This window comes from Mandrillus leucophaeus, unplaced genomic scaffold (assembly GCF_000951045.1).
Source record: "Mandrillus leucophaeus isolate KB7577 unplaced genomic scaffold, Mleu.le_1.0 Scaffold738, whole genome shotgun sequence".
NCBI lineage: Eukaryota > Metazoa > Chordata > Mammalia > Primates > Cercopithecidae > Mandrillus > Mandrillus leucophaeus.
In genome coordinates this window covers 1,148,579-1,166,764 of record NW_012108008.1, presented here as the reverse complement: position 1 = coordinate 1,166,764, position 18,186 = coordinate 1,148,579, and the positions used below count along the sequence as shown (strand labels likewise).

General features: G+C 37.1%; 1 protein-coding gene across 3 annotated transcripts in view; it reads right to left on the bottom strand.

The window, feature by feature from the left end:
• MYO6 (myosin VI) overlaps nucleotides 1-18,186 on the bottom strand; it is a 94,212-nt gene that overhangs the window by 31,578 nt on the left and 44,448 nt on the right. For all 3 annotated transcript variants that reach the window (XM_011965836.1, XM_011965837.1, XM_011965838.1), the window contains exons 14-19: nucleotides 16,362-16,434; nucleotides 14,739-14,866; nucleotides 10,906-11,001; nucleotides 10,419-10,592; nucleotides 7,120-7,158; nucleotides 4,474-4,567 (exon numbers count right to left, since the gene is read on the bottom strand). In XM_011965836.1, coding sequence (XP_011821226.1) covers nucleotides 4,474-4,567; nucleotides 7,120-7,158; nucleotides 10,419-10,592; nucleotides 10,906-11,001; nucleotides 14,739-14,866; nucleotides 16,362-16,434 — 604 coding nt within the window. The remainder of the gene's footprint in view (nucleotides 1-4,473; nucleotides 4,568-7,119; nucleotides 7,159-10,418; nucleotides 10,593-10,905; nucleotides 11,002-14,738; nucleotides 14,867-16,361; nucleotides 16,435-18,186) is intronic.

Here is an 18,186-nt window from a genome sequence, read left to right as displayed (position 1 = left end):
TACAAGAAATCATTCCTATGGGAAAAAAAAAAAAATCTCCAAAACTAGATTTAGCTCTAGGCTTTGCCTGGAGAAAGAAAAGTAAAGTTTGGTTAGTATCATCACAGTTTTTGGCCATTTGTATCAAATAAACAAGTACCTTTGGAAATGTACGCATCTAAGTCTCCTGGCTTGCCCTGTAGCCACAAACTATAAACTGGCTCACAGTTCATTAAGAATTTCATGGTGCTTAACAAATTACCAAGCCTACAACTGCTTTCTCAGCACTTGAAACTAGTTTACTCTTAAGATGTTTTGAAGCTTAATTTTTTTTTAACCACTAAGGCGAATACTCTGCCTTCTAAACATTTCCATGAACTGGCTTTTACTCTTGGAGTTTGGTGAGTGGCTTCTTGGTGCAGAGCTGGCACCCCTCTTTGCTACAAGACAGGCAGCACAGCCCCAAGGTTACAGAAGAAGGAAACTTGACTTCTCTCAACCTCCCCTACTTTGCCCTGGGTTTGCCAATCAGAAGATAGTAATTTTAGGCCGGGCATGGTGGTTCATGCCTGCAATCCCAGCACCTCAGGAGGCCGAGGCGGACAGATCACTCGAGGCCAGGAGTTCGACACCAGCCTGGCCAACATGGTGAAACTCAGTCTCTGCTAAAAATACAAGAACTAGTCGTGCGTGGTGGTGGGCGCCTGTAATCCCACTTACTCAGGAGGCTGAGGCAGGAGAATCACTTGAACCTGGGTGGCAGAGGTTGCAGTGAGCCAAGACTGTACCACTGCACTCCAGCCCGGGTGACAGAGACTCTGTCTCAAAAAAAAAAAAAAAGTAATAGTAATTTTAGTAAAAGGTGCCTTAAATTTATTAATTCTCTTTAAAATGAAAAAAAAAATGAAAATGGAAAGTTAAAATACAATCCAAATCTTAAATATCTTTATTTTAGAAAGCTTAATAAATATTTTTATTTCTACAACTTATTGATAATTTTTGCATATTCTCATCACCTAGCTACATGAGTGGAACAAATTCTATATCATTATTACTATTACAATATCTATTATTGGTACTTAAAAAAAATTAAAATATAATGAATTGATATTATCTGTTAAAGTGCCAACATGTCTTAAGATGTTGAAATATACTGTTTATTGAAAGAGGAATCCTAGCTAAAGGATTCATCAGTAGCCCACACTCTCTCCGCTAATCTAATAGCATATACAGCTAAACCTAAACAAGTGCAACTTGCCAGGACACTAGGTGTTCACTTAGAAAATAAAGAGGAATCCAAATGGGAAAAAAAATCGACTTGAAGAAAATATTACAAAAACACATCTCTACTTTATGGAAGAACACAAGAGACATGAATTACTTAATTTTCCAGTATTTGTTAGAATTAGTCACAAATAAATCTTCATATTTTCTACACTGTTCATTCCATTCAACAAATATATACTGAGTCTAGTATATGCCAGGGAAGTAGAAATGTATGTGTAAGCCAAAACAGATGCAGTTCCTGCCCTCATGGGGCTTATGGATTAAAGGAGGGGAAAAATAAATAATTATGCAAGTATGTACAAAATTTGTAACTACAACTGTGAAATAAAGGCACTTGAGCTCAGCACCCCAAACTCAGGCTCCCCTCCAAGTCAGGAATATCAAGAAAAGCTCTCATAGGAAGTGATGACACAGCTGAGATGTGAAAGATAAAGGAAACAGCGTGGCAAGAACATCCCAAAAAAAGGAGGCAGCATGTGCACAGGCCCTGTGCTGGGAAGAAATATTTAGGGAACTAAAATGAAAGTCAGGGTGATTTGAGGACAGAGGGGAGAGAGAGAGTGGAAAGAAATGAAGCTAGGGACACAAGGGCCAGGCTCTATGGGACCTCTTCACCCTAATACTAATCTGAAGCCATCAGAGCATTTTAAGCAATAAAAGGACATGATGATTAGAGATGAGCTGTGGAGTGATAATTCTGGATGTATGTGAAAAACAGAATGAAGAGATAGGAGAATACTTAGGAAGCTACAACAAAAATCCAGGTAAGAGATGGTGACGGCTTGGATTAGAGACTATCAGGACTCACTATTTAGGAGGTTACATCAGCAGGACTGGGGAGCCTACCTAAGGGAATATACATCTGTGCTGTTCAACTTGGCAGTCACTAGCCACATGCTCTATAGTGACACTAGCCACATGACTACTTAAATTTAAATCTTTTAAAATCAAAATTAAGGCCAGGCATGGTGGCTCACACCTATAATCCCATCGCTTTGGGAGGCTGAGGGAGAAAGATCACTTGAGCCCAGGAGCTTGAGACCAGCCTGGGCAACATAGTGAGATCCTGTCCCTACAAAAAAATTTTTTTTTAATTAGCTGGACATGGTGGCACATGCCTCTAGTTCCAGCTACTTGAGAGGCTGAAGCAGGAAGATCACTTGAGCCCAGGAGGTTGAGGCTGCAGTGAGCCATAATTGTGTCACTGCACTCCGACTTGGGTAACAGAGTAAACCCTGCCCCTCCCAACCAAAAAAAAATTAAAATTAAACAAAATTTAAAATTTAGTAACTAACTCATTCCTAGCCACATTTCAAGTACTTAGGAGTCAAATGTGTCTCATGGCTACTAAATTGACAGATATGGAATATTTCCATCATTATGTAAAGGTCTTCTGGACAGTACTGACATAGAACGAGAAGAAAAACAGGTCTAACTTAAATCCTAAAAGATGGTAACAAATATCCAGGTAGAAGAAAATGGGCCTGCAGGGGAATCAAGAATGGTCAGAGAATTCAAAAGAAAAGCATGGGCATAGGCCATGTCAGGAACCAAGAAAGAGTCAAATGTGGCTATGAAGTCCACTAAAATAAGGACTGCAAAAGGGACATTTGCTTCAGAACAAGGCAATCACTGGTGACCTCATCAAGGTGGGAGCTAAATTATCCCGGGGTTAAAGAGTAAGTGGAACGCATGAAGCTGAAAAAGCAAGAATAACCTATTCTTGGAGAGAAAAGAAAAACAGTAAGGAGGAGGAGGTAGCTGTAAGGGAATGTGGCTCAGAGATGAGATTTCAGCATGTTTAAATGGTAATGGGAAAGATCCATCTGAAAGGGAATAGTATGACAAACATAAACAATGCTGAAGATTCATGAAAAAGTAGGAAGAGATGGCTTTCAAGGAACTATAAGCCTCAACCAGGAAGAGAGGCAACCCCTACTTTCTTAACAGGAGGGACGGTAAAGTGGTAGGCAGAAGTGCTTGGTGGCAGACAAGAGAAGCTTTAGGATATTTAGTGAAGGAGGTAAGTCCATCTGCTAGCAGACGCGCAGAGATCTGAGGAAAGCAGGATGGGTCTGACCAATCTCTGATGAGAAACAGAACATGCTGACCAGGAAAACTTGGCAGGACAGGTTTGAGAGCCCTTTAAAGATCAGTGATGATGAATTTAACTGATGCCATCCTGTCTTGTCTATCAACCCTATGCAGATAAGAAGCAAAAACAGAATTAGATTCATCAATAGCTATGGTTTTGTGAGAAAGGTCAAGGGTAGATCCAGATTTGTGAGGCGGGGGCTGAAGCTTATACAGCTGGGGAGAGGCCTTTAGGGAAGCAGAAAATTACATGCAGGGCTTTGGAAGGGGTTTATTTAAATGAAGGACCCTGAAGCTTAAGTAACCTTAGCTTCATAGTAAATCTACCTCTCAAAGCAGCAAAATAAGGAGTCAGAGAAGAAGAAAGTGTAAGAAGTATCAGGAAGCTGAGCTGGACCAAAAGGTAAAGAAGAAAGAAGGCTGATACCTTGGGAAAAATTAGGGGTAGTGTTGGTGAGGAGGGAGGATGGGCATGACATAAAACAAACAGGGCAAGCCTGGTGCCTGAGCAAGGTCAGACACGGCAGGGTGAGGGGTAGGAAATGATAGTTTAAGCAAAGGCATGAAGTGTCACAGACACAGAGGGAATTGTGTTTTCTTTTTTTTTTTTTTTTTAAACAAGCGGTGGAAAGGGAAGAAAGGACAACAAAACCTACCTTCTGACCGTCATGTGTGGAATGAGAAATGAACTACTGCTGGATTGAGAAAGCTGCCTACTTAAGGAAGATCCAGTTTTGCTGTTAGAGAGTTTTCATAAATGTTTAATGTGAAATTGTTTATTTCACAATATACAATATCTCAATATTGCTCAAATAATTTGCCATCCATGCTTTTCTTTTCTTTTCTAAAATAGATCTTGCTATGTTGCCCAGGCTGGCCTTGAACTCAGGGTGAAACAGTCCTCTTGCCTCAGCCACCCAAGTAGCTGGGACTAAAGGTGTAGGCCACCCACATGTGGCTCTATATTTTTCTTATAATTAAAGAAAATAGATGAAAATTTTATTGCACTGTAAAATAATCAAGATAATGGTGAATCATTTGAAAATATCCAACCTATTAAATTGTATTTGAGCTACAACTACTAACACACAGTGACAGAGATTATGAAAATACCTGAACACTGAAGCTGAGACAGAATTTGAGCACCTTCAAAGTGGTGACTTGTCATCTTTAAGTTAGGTTTGATGCAACGAATGAAGCTCGCTCCCTAGGAAAATAGAGGTACTTTTTGTTACAATACATATAGCATCCTTATTTTTCTGTTTCTATTAATACCTGCAACTTTCAAAGCATAGTAACATTAACATATGAACCTGTAAAAGTAATTACTAAGAACTCAAGGCTGGGCGCAATGGCCCATGCTTGTAATCCAGCATTTTGGGAGGCTGAGATGAGCAGATCACCTGAGGTCAGGAATTCAAGACCAGCCTGGCCAACATGGTGAAACCCCGTCTCTACTAAAAATACAAAAATTAGCCAGGCGTGGTGGTGGGCGCCCGTAATCCCAGCTACCTGGGAGGCTTAGGTAGGAGAAATGCTTGAACCCAGGAGGTGGAGGTTGCAGTGAGCTGACATCACACCACTGCACTTTAGCCTGGGTGACAGAGTGAGACTCCATCTCAAAAATACATATATAATAACTCAAAATTTTATAAGCATACTTTTTCTGATTTAAAGTTTACAATGACTTTTTGCATTATTAATGTTACAAAAATGTTACATTTTAGATTTGAATGTCAAAAACTGTAAAATGAAAAGTCACTGTAAAGTTTAACACATTTAATTGTTTAACATATTTAAACAATACAATTTGCAGGATGACGTACATGTGATCTTTTCTATATTTAAATGTATTTATGTATGCCATATTTCTATAAGAAAATCTCCCTATGACAAAAGGAGTAAATAAAATTATGCCCCTTAAGATTTAAGCCAATGTGTAAAAGAAAAGGAAACAATATTTTCAATCATTCTATTTCAAAAATACACAGTAGGTCTCTAAGTCGCACTGTTGTACATTTCAACATTTTGTTAAAACAATATTTTTAAAAGCTTAAAGGCATTCATTTGGAATCAGTATCATATTATGCTGAATGAGGTAAAAAGAATACTGATTATGTATACAATGAAATGTACTGTTGACTACTGAAATAATTAGACATCCAAATAACTGTTTCTCTTCAAAGTAGCTACCCTGCAAAACGGAAGAACTATTTCAACAATGATGCCCCCTACAAACACATTTATTTATTTATTTATTTATTTTTTATTATTATTTTTTTTTTATTTTTGAGAGCGAGTCTTGTTCTGTCATCCAGCTTGGAGTGCACTGGCGCGATCTTGGCTCACTGCAACCTCCGCCTCCTGGGTTCAAGTGATTCTTCTGCCTCAGCCTCCTAAGTAGCTAGGATTACAAGTGTGCCCCACCATGCCCAGCTAATTTTTGTATTTTTTAGCAGAGACGAGGTTTCACCATATTGGCCAGGCTGGTCTCAAACTCCTGACCTCAAGTGATCCACCCGCCTCAGACTTCCCAAAGTGCTGGGGATTATAAATGTAAGCCATGGCACCCAGCCCACAAACACTTTTAGAACACGTTTTAGAAATCCTTTATTTCTATAAATCACAAAGTAATCTCATAATTTTAGAGCAGCACCCTATCTAAGAAATAAAAATAAAATACTCTCTTCATCAGTCTTGGATTTTAAAGATACATGGCCTTAAGAGAGAGATATTTGCAGCCAAAGAGGATATTAAAAAGATTTTTAATGGTTCCAAAAATAAATCTGACAGTAAGTTAAGCAACAATAATACTGATATAATAAATGGCTATTCAAAACGACTATTTGAAAAAGCATACGCAAGTTCTAACCAGGTGCCGTGGCTCATGCCTGAAATGCCAGCACTTTGGGAGGTCAAGTCAGGCAGATCACTTGAGTCCAGGGGTTCAAGACCAGCCTGGCAAACATAGCAAAACCTCATATCTACAAAAAATACAAAAATGAGCCAGGACTGGTGGTATATGTCCATAGTCCCAGCTACTTGGGAGGCTGAAGTGGGAGGACCACTTGAACCTGAGAGGTGGAGGCTGCAGTGAGTTGTGATTACACCACTGCACTCCAGCCTGGGCGAGAGAATTGAGACTTTGTCTCAAACACAAAAACAAAATTTCAAGTTCTGTGGATTTCTGTAAAAAATAAGTCTTACTTTAGAATTATGCTTCATTTATATAAACCACATATGAAATTTCTATGATGTTTTTCTCATTTTAGAAAATGGGGTGAATTACTAAAATGTATAGTTAAAAAACAGGCTTCTAATAAATTTTGCCTCTATAGCGGGGCGCAAAAATATTTTGTCCATTTTTTCCACATCAACATTGCCATGTCTGGAGAATGTTACTGTAAGAGTAATAAAATGAGACTGAATTTCATGCCTAATCTTTAATTCTAAAAAAAAAATTCTTCTCCACAATTACTACTTATTTTCACCTTCCTGAAACTGTAAGATAATCTTAATTTTCAAACAGTCAAGAATTCTATATATTTATAAAATACTCTGATTTCACATATATGGCATTTCTTCAGAAAAACCTAATCAAAACAATAACCATTTTTAAAACTAATTTTTTAAAATAAGGTAACAAAGTTTAAAACGTATTTTTAATTAGTACAGGGTTACTATGCCTACTTGCATAATTACTATTAATAGTTTAAGATGACCAATTAAAAAAAAACCTGTTTTTTTAACCATACTCACAGTACTTCGAAGTTTATCCAGAAGCAAATTTAACTGTGTCTGTGAAAGAAAGGAAATCAGTTTATTATTTCAAAAAGCCAAAGTACACAGTGTCATGAGTTAATATTAGCTTTCCAGTATTGGGATAAAATAACATGCAATAACATCCAAAATCAACACATTTCAGTTTAACAACCACCTGGTACACAAATTCTTTAACAGACAGTATCATGCAAAATGACTAATGTAAAGCAAGGACAATAACTTATACAGAAGTTGTATAATTAAAAGACTGAAAATTAGCAATATTTAAAAACATACACTCATATTTGCAGATGGGATGAATGAGGAAAAAATGTACAGGCAATGAAGGAAGTAAATGAAAATACTGAGGATGCATTTAATAAGAGATCAATAGCACAGTATTTGAATGTGGCAAACTGCAGTTTGTGTCACACACATTAAGAATGAAGACATGTTTAAAATATACACTAAAAGTATATATTAGGATTGTTTTATGGAACACTTAGCGTAAACAAAATTGTCCTGCCTAGCTACAGATATCCTCTTTAATGTTTTAAAACATTTTACATTTCAGTTATTTTTAAACGCTTGGACAATTTTCTCAAAAAAAATTGACAATGAACATTACAAGTTACTACGCTTTCTTGTTTTTATAACATCGATTATAATGTGGTATGGTGCAGTGTATTAAAATCATTTATTTGCCTTACTACTCTGCAAAATAAGTTAATAATGTAAAATTTTTCTATCTGGATTTTATACTGAGATATTTATTTTACTACTTACAAAAGACAAACTAATATGTTATTTTTTAAACTAATATATTATATTCATCATAGCTATAATTAATAGTAAGTATAGTTTACAGAATGTCATCTGTAAGTCAGGTACTGCTCAAAGCTTTTCACAGGCGTTACTATGTTTAATCTACTTAAGGACAGAACACGACAATCCTAATTAAGGATCTCATTTTACAGGTGAAAACATCGAGATTCAAGGAAATAAATAACTTGCCTGAGATTACGGAGCTAATAATGGCAAACATGATTCCAACATCGGCCTGACACCAAATTTCATTCTCCTATGAGTGATACTATTACAGTATACATCACATATACTGAGAGGCTTAAGTTATTAAAATGGAATGGATTTGTCATTGAATTGCAGTAATACAGTTGTATCTCACTTATCTGGTTGACAGAGTTTTGACAACCTTAATCAATCTTAACCACCATGCATGAGAAGTATTAAAGTGACTAATTTGTAAAGAAAGCAACTGTCACAAAGTCCAGACTCCTTCATCCACAGACTAAGCACAGTATTCTCCCAAAAAAAAAAAAAAAAGGAGATAAAATCAGAATAGAAGCATCAAAATAAACTTTAGCAGCTGAGAAGACAGGGAAGAACGTCAACTGTCAAAGAACAGTCAAGGACCATAAGGCTTAAGAGTAAAAAGCCTCAGGCAACTCATGCTTTATTTGTATTTTATTTTTATTAGAAAACATACCAATATTAGTATAATAGAATTATTTCCATAAAAAAGGATGACTTTTTCTAAAACACTGACAGTAAAGCGTTTATGTTTCAATAACCTGAAAAAGGCACTTCCCAGTGGAAAATTTCCAGTTTCCAGTGATGCTAGATAACTGAAGTACTGCTGTAAACGATAGCCTGTTTTGTGTTTATTGCCTTATATACTTTGATTTTAATTTAATGAGCTATTCTACTATATTTAAAATTAAGAATCTATTACTATTTTATTTCAAGGTATCTCAGAGGAAAATGTGAAATATTTTATTAGTAGTATTCAGCTATAACTTTCAGAGGCTTAATGTAAAAAAAGTGTATTAAATATAAGCAATTATAAGAAGTTTCAAGGCTCAACCTAAAAGATTATGTAATACAAAGAAAAACTGTAAGAATTTATTTATATTGTCTAAAATTTCAAGTATGTTCTTATCAGCAATACTACAATAATACTAGAGTAGGAAAATAGTGAGTGACATCCGTTTCTTATAGGCAAATATACTATTTTTAAACCAACCTATCAAATGTCGATTCAGAAATAGAATATTCAAATAAGAAAAAAAGATTGTTCATTGAGAGAATCAGGAACTCATAATTAATGAATATAACTTATAACAAAATTCAAGGCTTTTTATTCAGTTACCTAAAAATGTATTATGAGGTTTTCCCTATATTCATGTTTAAGCTTTAAAAGAAAACCTAGCTCTTATAAATATTTTATCAATTTAGTTATTTAGAGTCCATTTCAATCCAAAACAAATTTGGGGAGGCTTATACTATCAGCACCATAACATTCTGACACTTAAATCTTTTTCCTAATTACATTATTTTAAATATTTAAAGTACATATAGTGAAAAGCAAATGTAGAGTTTTATTATAAATATAACAATAATACTTTGTGGAAATATATAATAAATTAATTCTCATATATATTTTTGTTCTACATATTAGTCATTCATTAAACTCATAACATCACGCATTTTAACATTAATTTTTCTACACTAAATACTCAACAACTAGAACCAATTAGTAGTGTTTCTAAGACAAATCCTGTGCTATTCCTTGTCAGATCTTAAAGAATAAATTCCTGATCCAAAATTAATAAAACAAATGAAATATTCTTCCATGTTAAATAAGCAATTAGAAGAGTTTGCCACACCTAAGTGCTTATCTTTAACAGAAATTATTAAAAGCTTTAATCAAATTTTAGTGTAATATGCACACCCAAAATGCCACTGTGAGAGAAACACACTGAAAATGAATTACAAACTGAATCATTAACTTGAGATGGGCTCTTTTTAACATGGCAGCCACTTTATAAATAGGAGTCCATGAAGGCGATCATTTACCTGAAGCCCCTGGCTGTGCCTGCTTTCCTCTCTCAACTCAACTAGTCCTCTCTAGCCATCCCGAGCTGGACTACTCCAGCTAAAACAAAACTGCTGAATGAGGAAGGAAACAGAAAACACATGGGAAAGAGAAGGTTTGAAGGTCAACCAGACAGTATGCAGAAGCAAGAACATTAGGAGAAGCAATCAGATATGTTAAGAACCAAGAATGAACACATTCAGAAAATTACAAGCATTTCTGTATGTTCAATTGCTAGGCCTACATTATGATATTTTACATACAAATATCAACAATGCAGGGTCTGCTCTTGAACTTCACTGTGAGATTTCTGACAGTGATCTACATTATCCACTTTAAAATATAAAACAATAATTTCATTTTAAATGTAGTAAAAAAAATAAACAAATAACCTAAATACCTTAAACTTGTTTCCCACGCTGATGAAGCTAAGTTTTCCTGCTTTTTGTTTAGTATCTTTGTTGTTATTTGTGGATGATTCAAATAATTCCCGTATAAACTTATCTCTGGATTCACATATTAAGGATTCAAGAGACATATGTAAAGCATCATTATTTTTCTCCACAAACTGGGTCTGAAAAATAAATCAAACAGGAATGTTTCTGTCCATCTTGTGATAACATCACTTAACATAGCTCTGTCCAAAGGATCTTTCTGTCATGACAGAAATGTTCTATATCTGCACTGTCCAATGCAGTCACCACTAGTCAGTGTGGATGCTGGGCACCTGAAGTGTGGCTAGTGTACTGAGGAACTGAATTTGTAATTTTACTTAAATAACCACATGTGAAAAAATAAATAATCAACCACATGTGACTAGAATCTATCATACTGTACAGTGCAGCTTCAACATGAAATGGTTTTCTCCCTGTAAAAGTTATACTCACTGTTTCATAGCACACTGCCCCCGCAAAATGCCTGATAATGAAGCCTTCATCATCTCTGATGTTCCTATGAACTGCCAGCTTAGATTTTCTGGGAATCTGAAAAACAACACATATGTGAGTTATTAAATGATCAAAAATATATTACATAATCATTCTTTAGAAAACAACTGAGATGTAAAACACTTGAAATTATACAGGAAATTTTCACATTTTTCACAATTATACTGCTTTTATGCATTGAGTATGCCTTAAAGTATCAATAAAATCTAGCAAATATTTGGTATAATCTCTTAGGAAAGAAAATAGAAGACACACACACACACACACACTCACACACACACACAGAGACAGAGAGACCCCCCCAAAGAAAAACACACAATTTAAAAGTACATGGTTATAAAAAAAAAATTTTTTTTTAAAGCACATGCAAAACACAGTTGGCATTTTACAAAGTTAACCACCTATTTCTAAAGCAGTGGTTCTCAACCTTGGTGCTCTATTAGAATTACCTGGAGAACTTTGAAAAATCTATCTCTTTCACATCAGATGAGTAACACGCCAACACATTAACAAGGCTGAGGGAGGAACATCTCACACATGAGCATGAAAATCCAATCAACAGGCTTATGAACTACAAAAGGATCAACCTGGAGAACTTTTAAACATCCCAAAGCCCATACCATTTATATCAAATGATTTCCATGTGCAGCTAGTCAAAGAAACACCTGACATCAGCACAGGGACTCTCCTACTGTTTCAAATAATATAGCCTAACATATTTACACAAGGAGCCTGAATCTATTTCAAGAAAACTAAATCAGTTTAGGGTTGTACCATTGAATCATAATATCTCATATTTATATCATAAAGTTTCTAAAATGTTTTCACTTACAAGATCACATCTGACCCTTGAAATAACCTAAGGTTAAGAAAAGTGATGTTGGGCTAGGTGCGGTGGCTCACACCTATAATCCTAGCACTTTGAGAGGCTGAGGCAGGTGGAATGCTTGAGCTCAGGAGTTTGAGACCAGTCTGAGCAACATGGCAAAACCCCATCTCTATAAAAAATATGCAAAATTAGCCAGGCGTGGTGGAGCAGGCCTGTAGTCCCAACTATTCGAGAGGCTAAGGTGGGAGGATGGTTTGAGCCCGGGAGGCAGGGGTTACAGTGAGCCAAGAAAGTACCACTGCACTCCATCCAGAGCAACAGAGCCAGACCCTGTCTCAAAAAAAAAAAAAAAAAAGATATCATTTAAAATCGAGGGTCTACCGCCATACTACCCTGAATGTGCCTGATCTCATCTGATCTCAAAAGCTAAGCAGGGTCAGGCCCAGTTAGTACTGTCCAGGCACGGTGGCTCCCGCCTATAATTCCAGCACTTTGGGAGGCTGTAGCAGGTGGGTCACTTGAGCTCAGTTCAAGACTAGCCAGGGCAACATGGCAAAATTCTGTCTCTACAAAAAAAAGAAAAACAAAAATCTAAAAAAATAAAACTGAGAAAACTGACTTGGGAACCCTTAGAGGCTTGCTCAAGGTTGAAGAGGCAGCAGAACAGAGAGGCTCTTCCCTGTGGGAGGCAATACACCAGGACAAGTAAAGTGCAGGCTCTGCAGCCAAAGTGCCTAGCCTGACTCCCAACCTACCATTTCTTCACGTGCTATATTAGGCATGTCACTTAACCTCTCCTTGTATGTCTCCTCATCTGTAGCATACACATCTAACAGGATTAAATAATCCAGTAAAAACATCAGAACAGTGCCTGCCACATCTAAGTGTTTGATAAATGATTATTTTCGAAAAATACAACAAAAGGAATAACCTAAATAAAGTAGGATTTACTGCCTTATTCTTGTTCTTGGTTGACAAAAGCAGCCAAGGCCCATCCTTGATGCTTCAGTTTACCGTCCTTTAAGTCACATGCCTCTGAGACCCTCGTGAAAATTCTGTTGACTAGCAATCAGTGCCCCTGGTAAGTCATCTGCTTGTGACTCTAGGTGCCAACTCCTGGTAAAAGTAGCCACGCATCCACAGGCTGGTCATACAAAGACCAGTGAGCTATGAATGAATAGGATTGGATACGTATCTTCAATTTTAGCAAAAGTTTTGTTGAGGATACATATTGTTTTGTTTCTATCTCCACTGAAGTAACAGAAATAAGTTCCACATTACAAGAAATATTTAGGGATACAGAAGAATTGCAAGTCAATGGAGCAGGTGGTTGTGAGATTTTAGACTCTAGTGAAGGTTAACACAATTATATCAGCTTTTCAGGTAAATTCATTTAACCTATTTACCACTGATTTTGTTAATAATGAATGGAAACAAAACTACCTGTTACCATTCACTTAAGTTTCTGGATTCATCAAAGCAATAATCATTATACTATGTTACAATCTCAAAATAATATACAGTTTGTTTGGGAGGCAATTTTGCCTATTAGTTTCCTAATTCCACTAAGCAACTCTAAACAGCTTTTCTTTCTCACTCTCCTGTTTGTTGTTGTTGTTAATGATGTTATCTATGAGATGACGCAGCACCTATCTTTGTGGTTGAAACTGACATCCATTTGTGTGGCTAGCACATTGTCTGTACTAGCCAAGCTCTTGTGGGTACAAGGATGGAGTTGTGCTTTTATTACCTCAGGTGATGATGACTGAATGAAAAGACAGGCTCAGAAGAGGTGAACACAGGAAACATCTCAATAGCCACACAGTCCACCCCCATGGAGAATGGCTCTACTTTTCATTGCCACAAAGACTCAAGCACAGCTCTAGGACCTAACAGCCGTTCAGAAACCAAGTGTTCTGGGCCAGGCAAAGTGGCTCATGCCTGTAATCCCAGCACTTTGGGAGGTCAAGGTAGGGGGTTCATAAGGTCAAGAGATTGAGATTATCCTGGCCAACATGGTGAAACCCCTGTCTCTACTAAAAATACAAAAATTAGCTGGGCATGGTGGTGCATGCCTGTAATCCCAGCTATTCAGGAGGCTGAGGTAGGAGAATCACTTGACCCCAAGAGGCAAAGGTTGCAGTGAGCCAAGATTGCAATGCACCATTGCATTCCAGCCTGGGTGACGAGAGCGAAACTGTCTCAAAAAAAAAGAAAAAAAAAAAAAAAGGAAACCAGGTCTTCTGGCCCTTTTAGAGTGCACCTCTCATTTATTTCTACTGCTGTCTGTGTCTGCTCTTCTCTTTACCTAATCTTTCTATTGTTTCAGATTCAATTTCCCTCTCTGAGTATATTTTCCACTCAAAACTCCTTAGGAAAGAGGGTCAAAATGATTGGCTGATCATTATCTAATATGTATTGCCTGCACCAGTCAAGAGTTCTAAGCTACAACCTCAACTGCTGGTCTTACAAATGAGCAGACAGATGGCTGCTTGTGACTCCTGGAATGTGATATCCACTTAGCTCAGAAGGGAGACCATGAAGACAGCAGGTAATCCTCACTGTACTTTTAATTTTTTGACACAGGATCTTGCTCTTTTGCCCAGGCTGGAGTGCAGTGGCATGCTAACAACTCACTGTAGCCTCGACTCCCAGGCTCAAGCTATCCTCCCACCTCAGCCTCCCTAGTAGCTCAGACTACAGGCACATTGTACATTAATTAGACAGATGAAATGTACTTTTCATCAGAGAAAAAGTCCCTTGATTACATAAAAATCATATATAAATACCCATCTAAGGAAGATACTGTGCTGGATATAATATAGTTGCTCTACACACGCCATAATTTTTATTCTAATTATTTAATAATATCTAATAGCTAATGCACCCTTTTAATAATGTCTCATCCCACCACAGAGTCTCAGTTTCAGAATGGCAAACTCACAGTGAGTCGAAAATGATCCTTGTGCTTTTGGTGAACTGCAGATGTAAAGTGTTGATCACTTGGCTGGGGAAGGCGATTTTCCTCATCCAAAATATCCAGTATTCCCACTAATTTGGCTTCAATTAAATCTATTTCAACAAATGAAACACTCACAATAGTGTAAAAACATAACATTTTAAAGATATGTGAACAATTCACTGATCACAGATTTCAAGGACTGATCAGAAACAAGATAGCATGTGATTCTATACGTGTTCTCTCAAAAGTTACAGAGAGCTGATGGATTTTTATTTCAAATCTGGCCATTTATTAAAAAGTAACAGTATATAATTAATATAGGTTTTAGAAAAACTATAACATAAAGACAGCAATAACCATTCCATTTGTAAACCAGGAGAAGAGGCTAAGGAATTTGAAATTCCTCCTTTTCCAAATGATAGCTATATTCAAAGTAAAGTAAAACTACAGAAACTTCTGCATGCATAGCTTTTTAATAATACTTTTAGAAACTCATGTAAATGCTTTCAAACAAAATCTGTAACAACACATTTTTACACTCTTTCCAGTCGTTTGAATCTCCTTCCTGTCCAAACTAACTATAAAATGTAAACTGCTTGAATACAGTATGTGACAATTATTGAGTGGAACAAAGCGGTAAGACATAGGAAGAGAAAGATTCTAACTACATTAGTGAGAAAATGATGCTTCTTGGGTAACTAGTGGTAGTGCAGGAGGGGCATGCTGAACTAAGCTACGAATGCGAGTATTTTGATAGATGTAGTAGCAGGTGAAAGTGGGCCAAAAGACAAACTGAAAGGGAAGAGTTCCAGCCATATCAAACCACACAGTCAAAGACACAGAGGTTAGAAAGGGTCAGTGTGTTAAGGAAACGTGGAGTGGACCAGATGAAATGTGAAAATGCTTTGAAAATTTATACTGATGTAAAGTAATATTATTATTATACTATTTTTTTTTTCAAATCTAGCCCATCAGTTACTAACAGGATTGTCAAATTGTGTTTTAAAAACAAGGCTTGCCCAACGGTCTATTTTAGAGATGGGGTGGGGAAGAAACGAAAGACTGAAAACCGGCTGTGGGGCTACAGGGAAAGGTTTCTTTACCACTAAAATGAAAGCAGAGCCTCTATTCTCCTGCTGCACAGTGTTATCTGGCTGTGACACATGAAGATAACTCACAACCAGTTAGAGGGTGCTGTCAATGCACAGAGTACAGCAGAACCAAGAGAATCACAGAAAAGCAGGGCAGACCCTGACAAACTTGCCTGGAGCCTGGCCTAACTATGGACTTCCTCAGGTGAATCAATCTCTTTGCTGACTAGGCAATTAAGTTTCCCCTTTAACCAAGTTCACATGCTAACTATTTAAGTAGGAAAACATCCTTCAAAATAAATAGAAGAGATTATAGAAAACTTCCAACAAAGATACCTTTGATGTCTTGGTAGGAAAAAATAACTTCCAAGCAGTAATAGAGAAGTAACCTTCTCTCAAACACCAGTTTCAAGTCATATAACAAGTCATGTCAATTACAAAGCACAGAAAAAGTACTGAACACATTCACTTCATCTTCCCATATTTTTCAAAGGTGGAGTTAAAAAACACATACCTATACAGTCCTGATTATCCACATAATGTACTTCATTAACACCTAAACCTTCTTTTTGATAGAGTTCTTGTTCCTAAAAATGAAATAATCATAATCATAGATATGGAAATACAGAGCAATAGTAAATTTTGTGCTGTTTCTGAACATAACATTTACTAATTAGAATGCAAAGGTTTATACAAACTGGTATAGCCTTAAATGTTTTCCAAAAACATACCAGATTTTGAACATTTGCAGACAGGCACTAAAGGCAAGGAAATAGCAATTAACTGCAAATGGACTCTAATATCAATACAGTGATATAATATATACGAGGCATACATCACTTGGGGAAAATAAGCGTAATTTGGAAGAACAATATATGATCAAATTTGAGTCCTCAACCATGTCTTGTGTCTTCTTAAAATTTTTAAAGGGATTTTATCATAGATGGGTAAACTATGCAATGAATTTAAGTAAATATGTTTTAATGTTGTTTCCTGAATGTTTAAATATTTCCTCCCATGAGAGATACTAGAAAAGGTTTCCAACATTCTAGAAGGCACTGTCCACTTTAACACATCTCAATTTGAAATTCACATTTATTTTAAAGGATATTAAAAAGGTGAACATAAATCAAAATACAGTCTCCTTTTTATAATGTTTCTAGATAAAGTTTTTCAGTAGGTTGGTGTAGAAGGGAAGGATTAGCTTATGTTAAATTAGAGGCCTGAAGGTAAAACTTCACATGGTAATAGAACTAATGTGACTGGATAAACATTTTCAGAGAAATTACCTTACTGGTAAATACTTGTTTTACCTGTTTGTTTATGCCAGAATTTATTTAACTATGGAATGTAAGTAAAACGTACAAAAGCTAGAATGTGCTGGGAAGCCCATAAAAACATAAACATAATAAAAATGTGGGAAAGATAGAAAGGATGGGAATAGGAAATAAAATACTGCACATTCCAGCCCAGATACAGTAGAAGCAGCTGACAGTCCACAAGGTGGCGTGACAAGGAAAGTACTGCCCAGAGGCACTCCAGGACAATCGACGCATCAAATCTGCTGACTTGGTGGCTTTGCTGCCAGACAGAGAAAGGTGAGCAGGCAGCAGAGTAGGCAGAAGCAGAGAGACCTGAAGAAGGGGAGGTACAGTAGGGCATGGTGACTCACGCCTTTAATCCCAGCACTTTGAGAGGCTGAGGCAGGCAGATCACCTGAGGTCAGGAGTTCAAGGCCAGCCTGGCCAACATGGTGAAACACCATCTCTACTAAAAATATAAAAATTAGCTGGCCATGGTGGCACGTGCCTGTAGTCCCAGCTACTCAGGAGACTGAGGGAGGAGAATCACCTGAACCCAAGAGGCAGAGGTTGCAGTGAGCCCAGATCGCACCACTGCACTTCAGCCTGGGCAAGACTTCATCTAAAAAACAAACAAACAAACAAACAAACAAACAAAAAACAGAATGAGAGATGCCAAAGGCAGGGGTGAGGGTAGAAAGTTGTTTGGTGTGGTAGAAGTAGAGACAACAGACCAGGCGCGGTGGCTCATGCCTGTAAGCCCAGCATTTGGGAGGCTGAGGCAGGCGGATTACTTGAGGCCAGGAGTTCGAGACTAGCCTGGCCAAAATTGTGAAACCCCGTCTCTACTAAAAATACAAAAATCTGTTGGGTGTGGTAGCCCGCGCCTGTGGTCCCAGCTACTGGAGAGGCTGAGGCAGGAGAATCGCTTGAACCCGGGAGACGGAGGCTGCAGTGAGCCAAGATCACACCACTGCACTCCAGCCTGAGCAACAGAGCGAGACTCTGTTTCAAAATAAAAATAAATTTTAAAAAAAA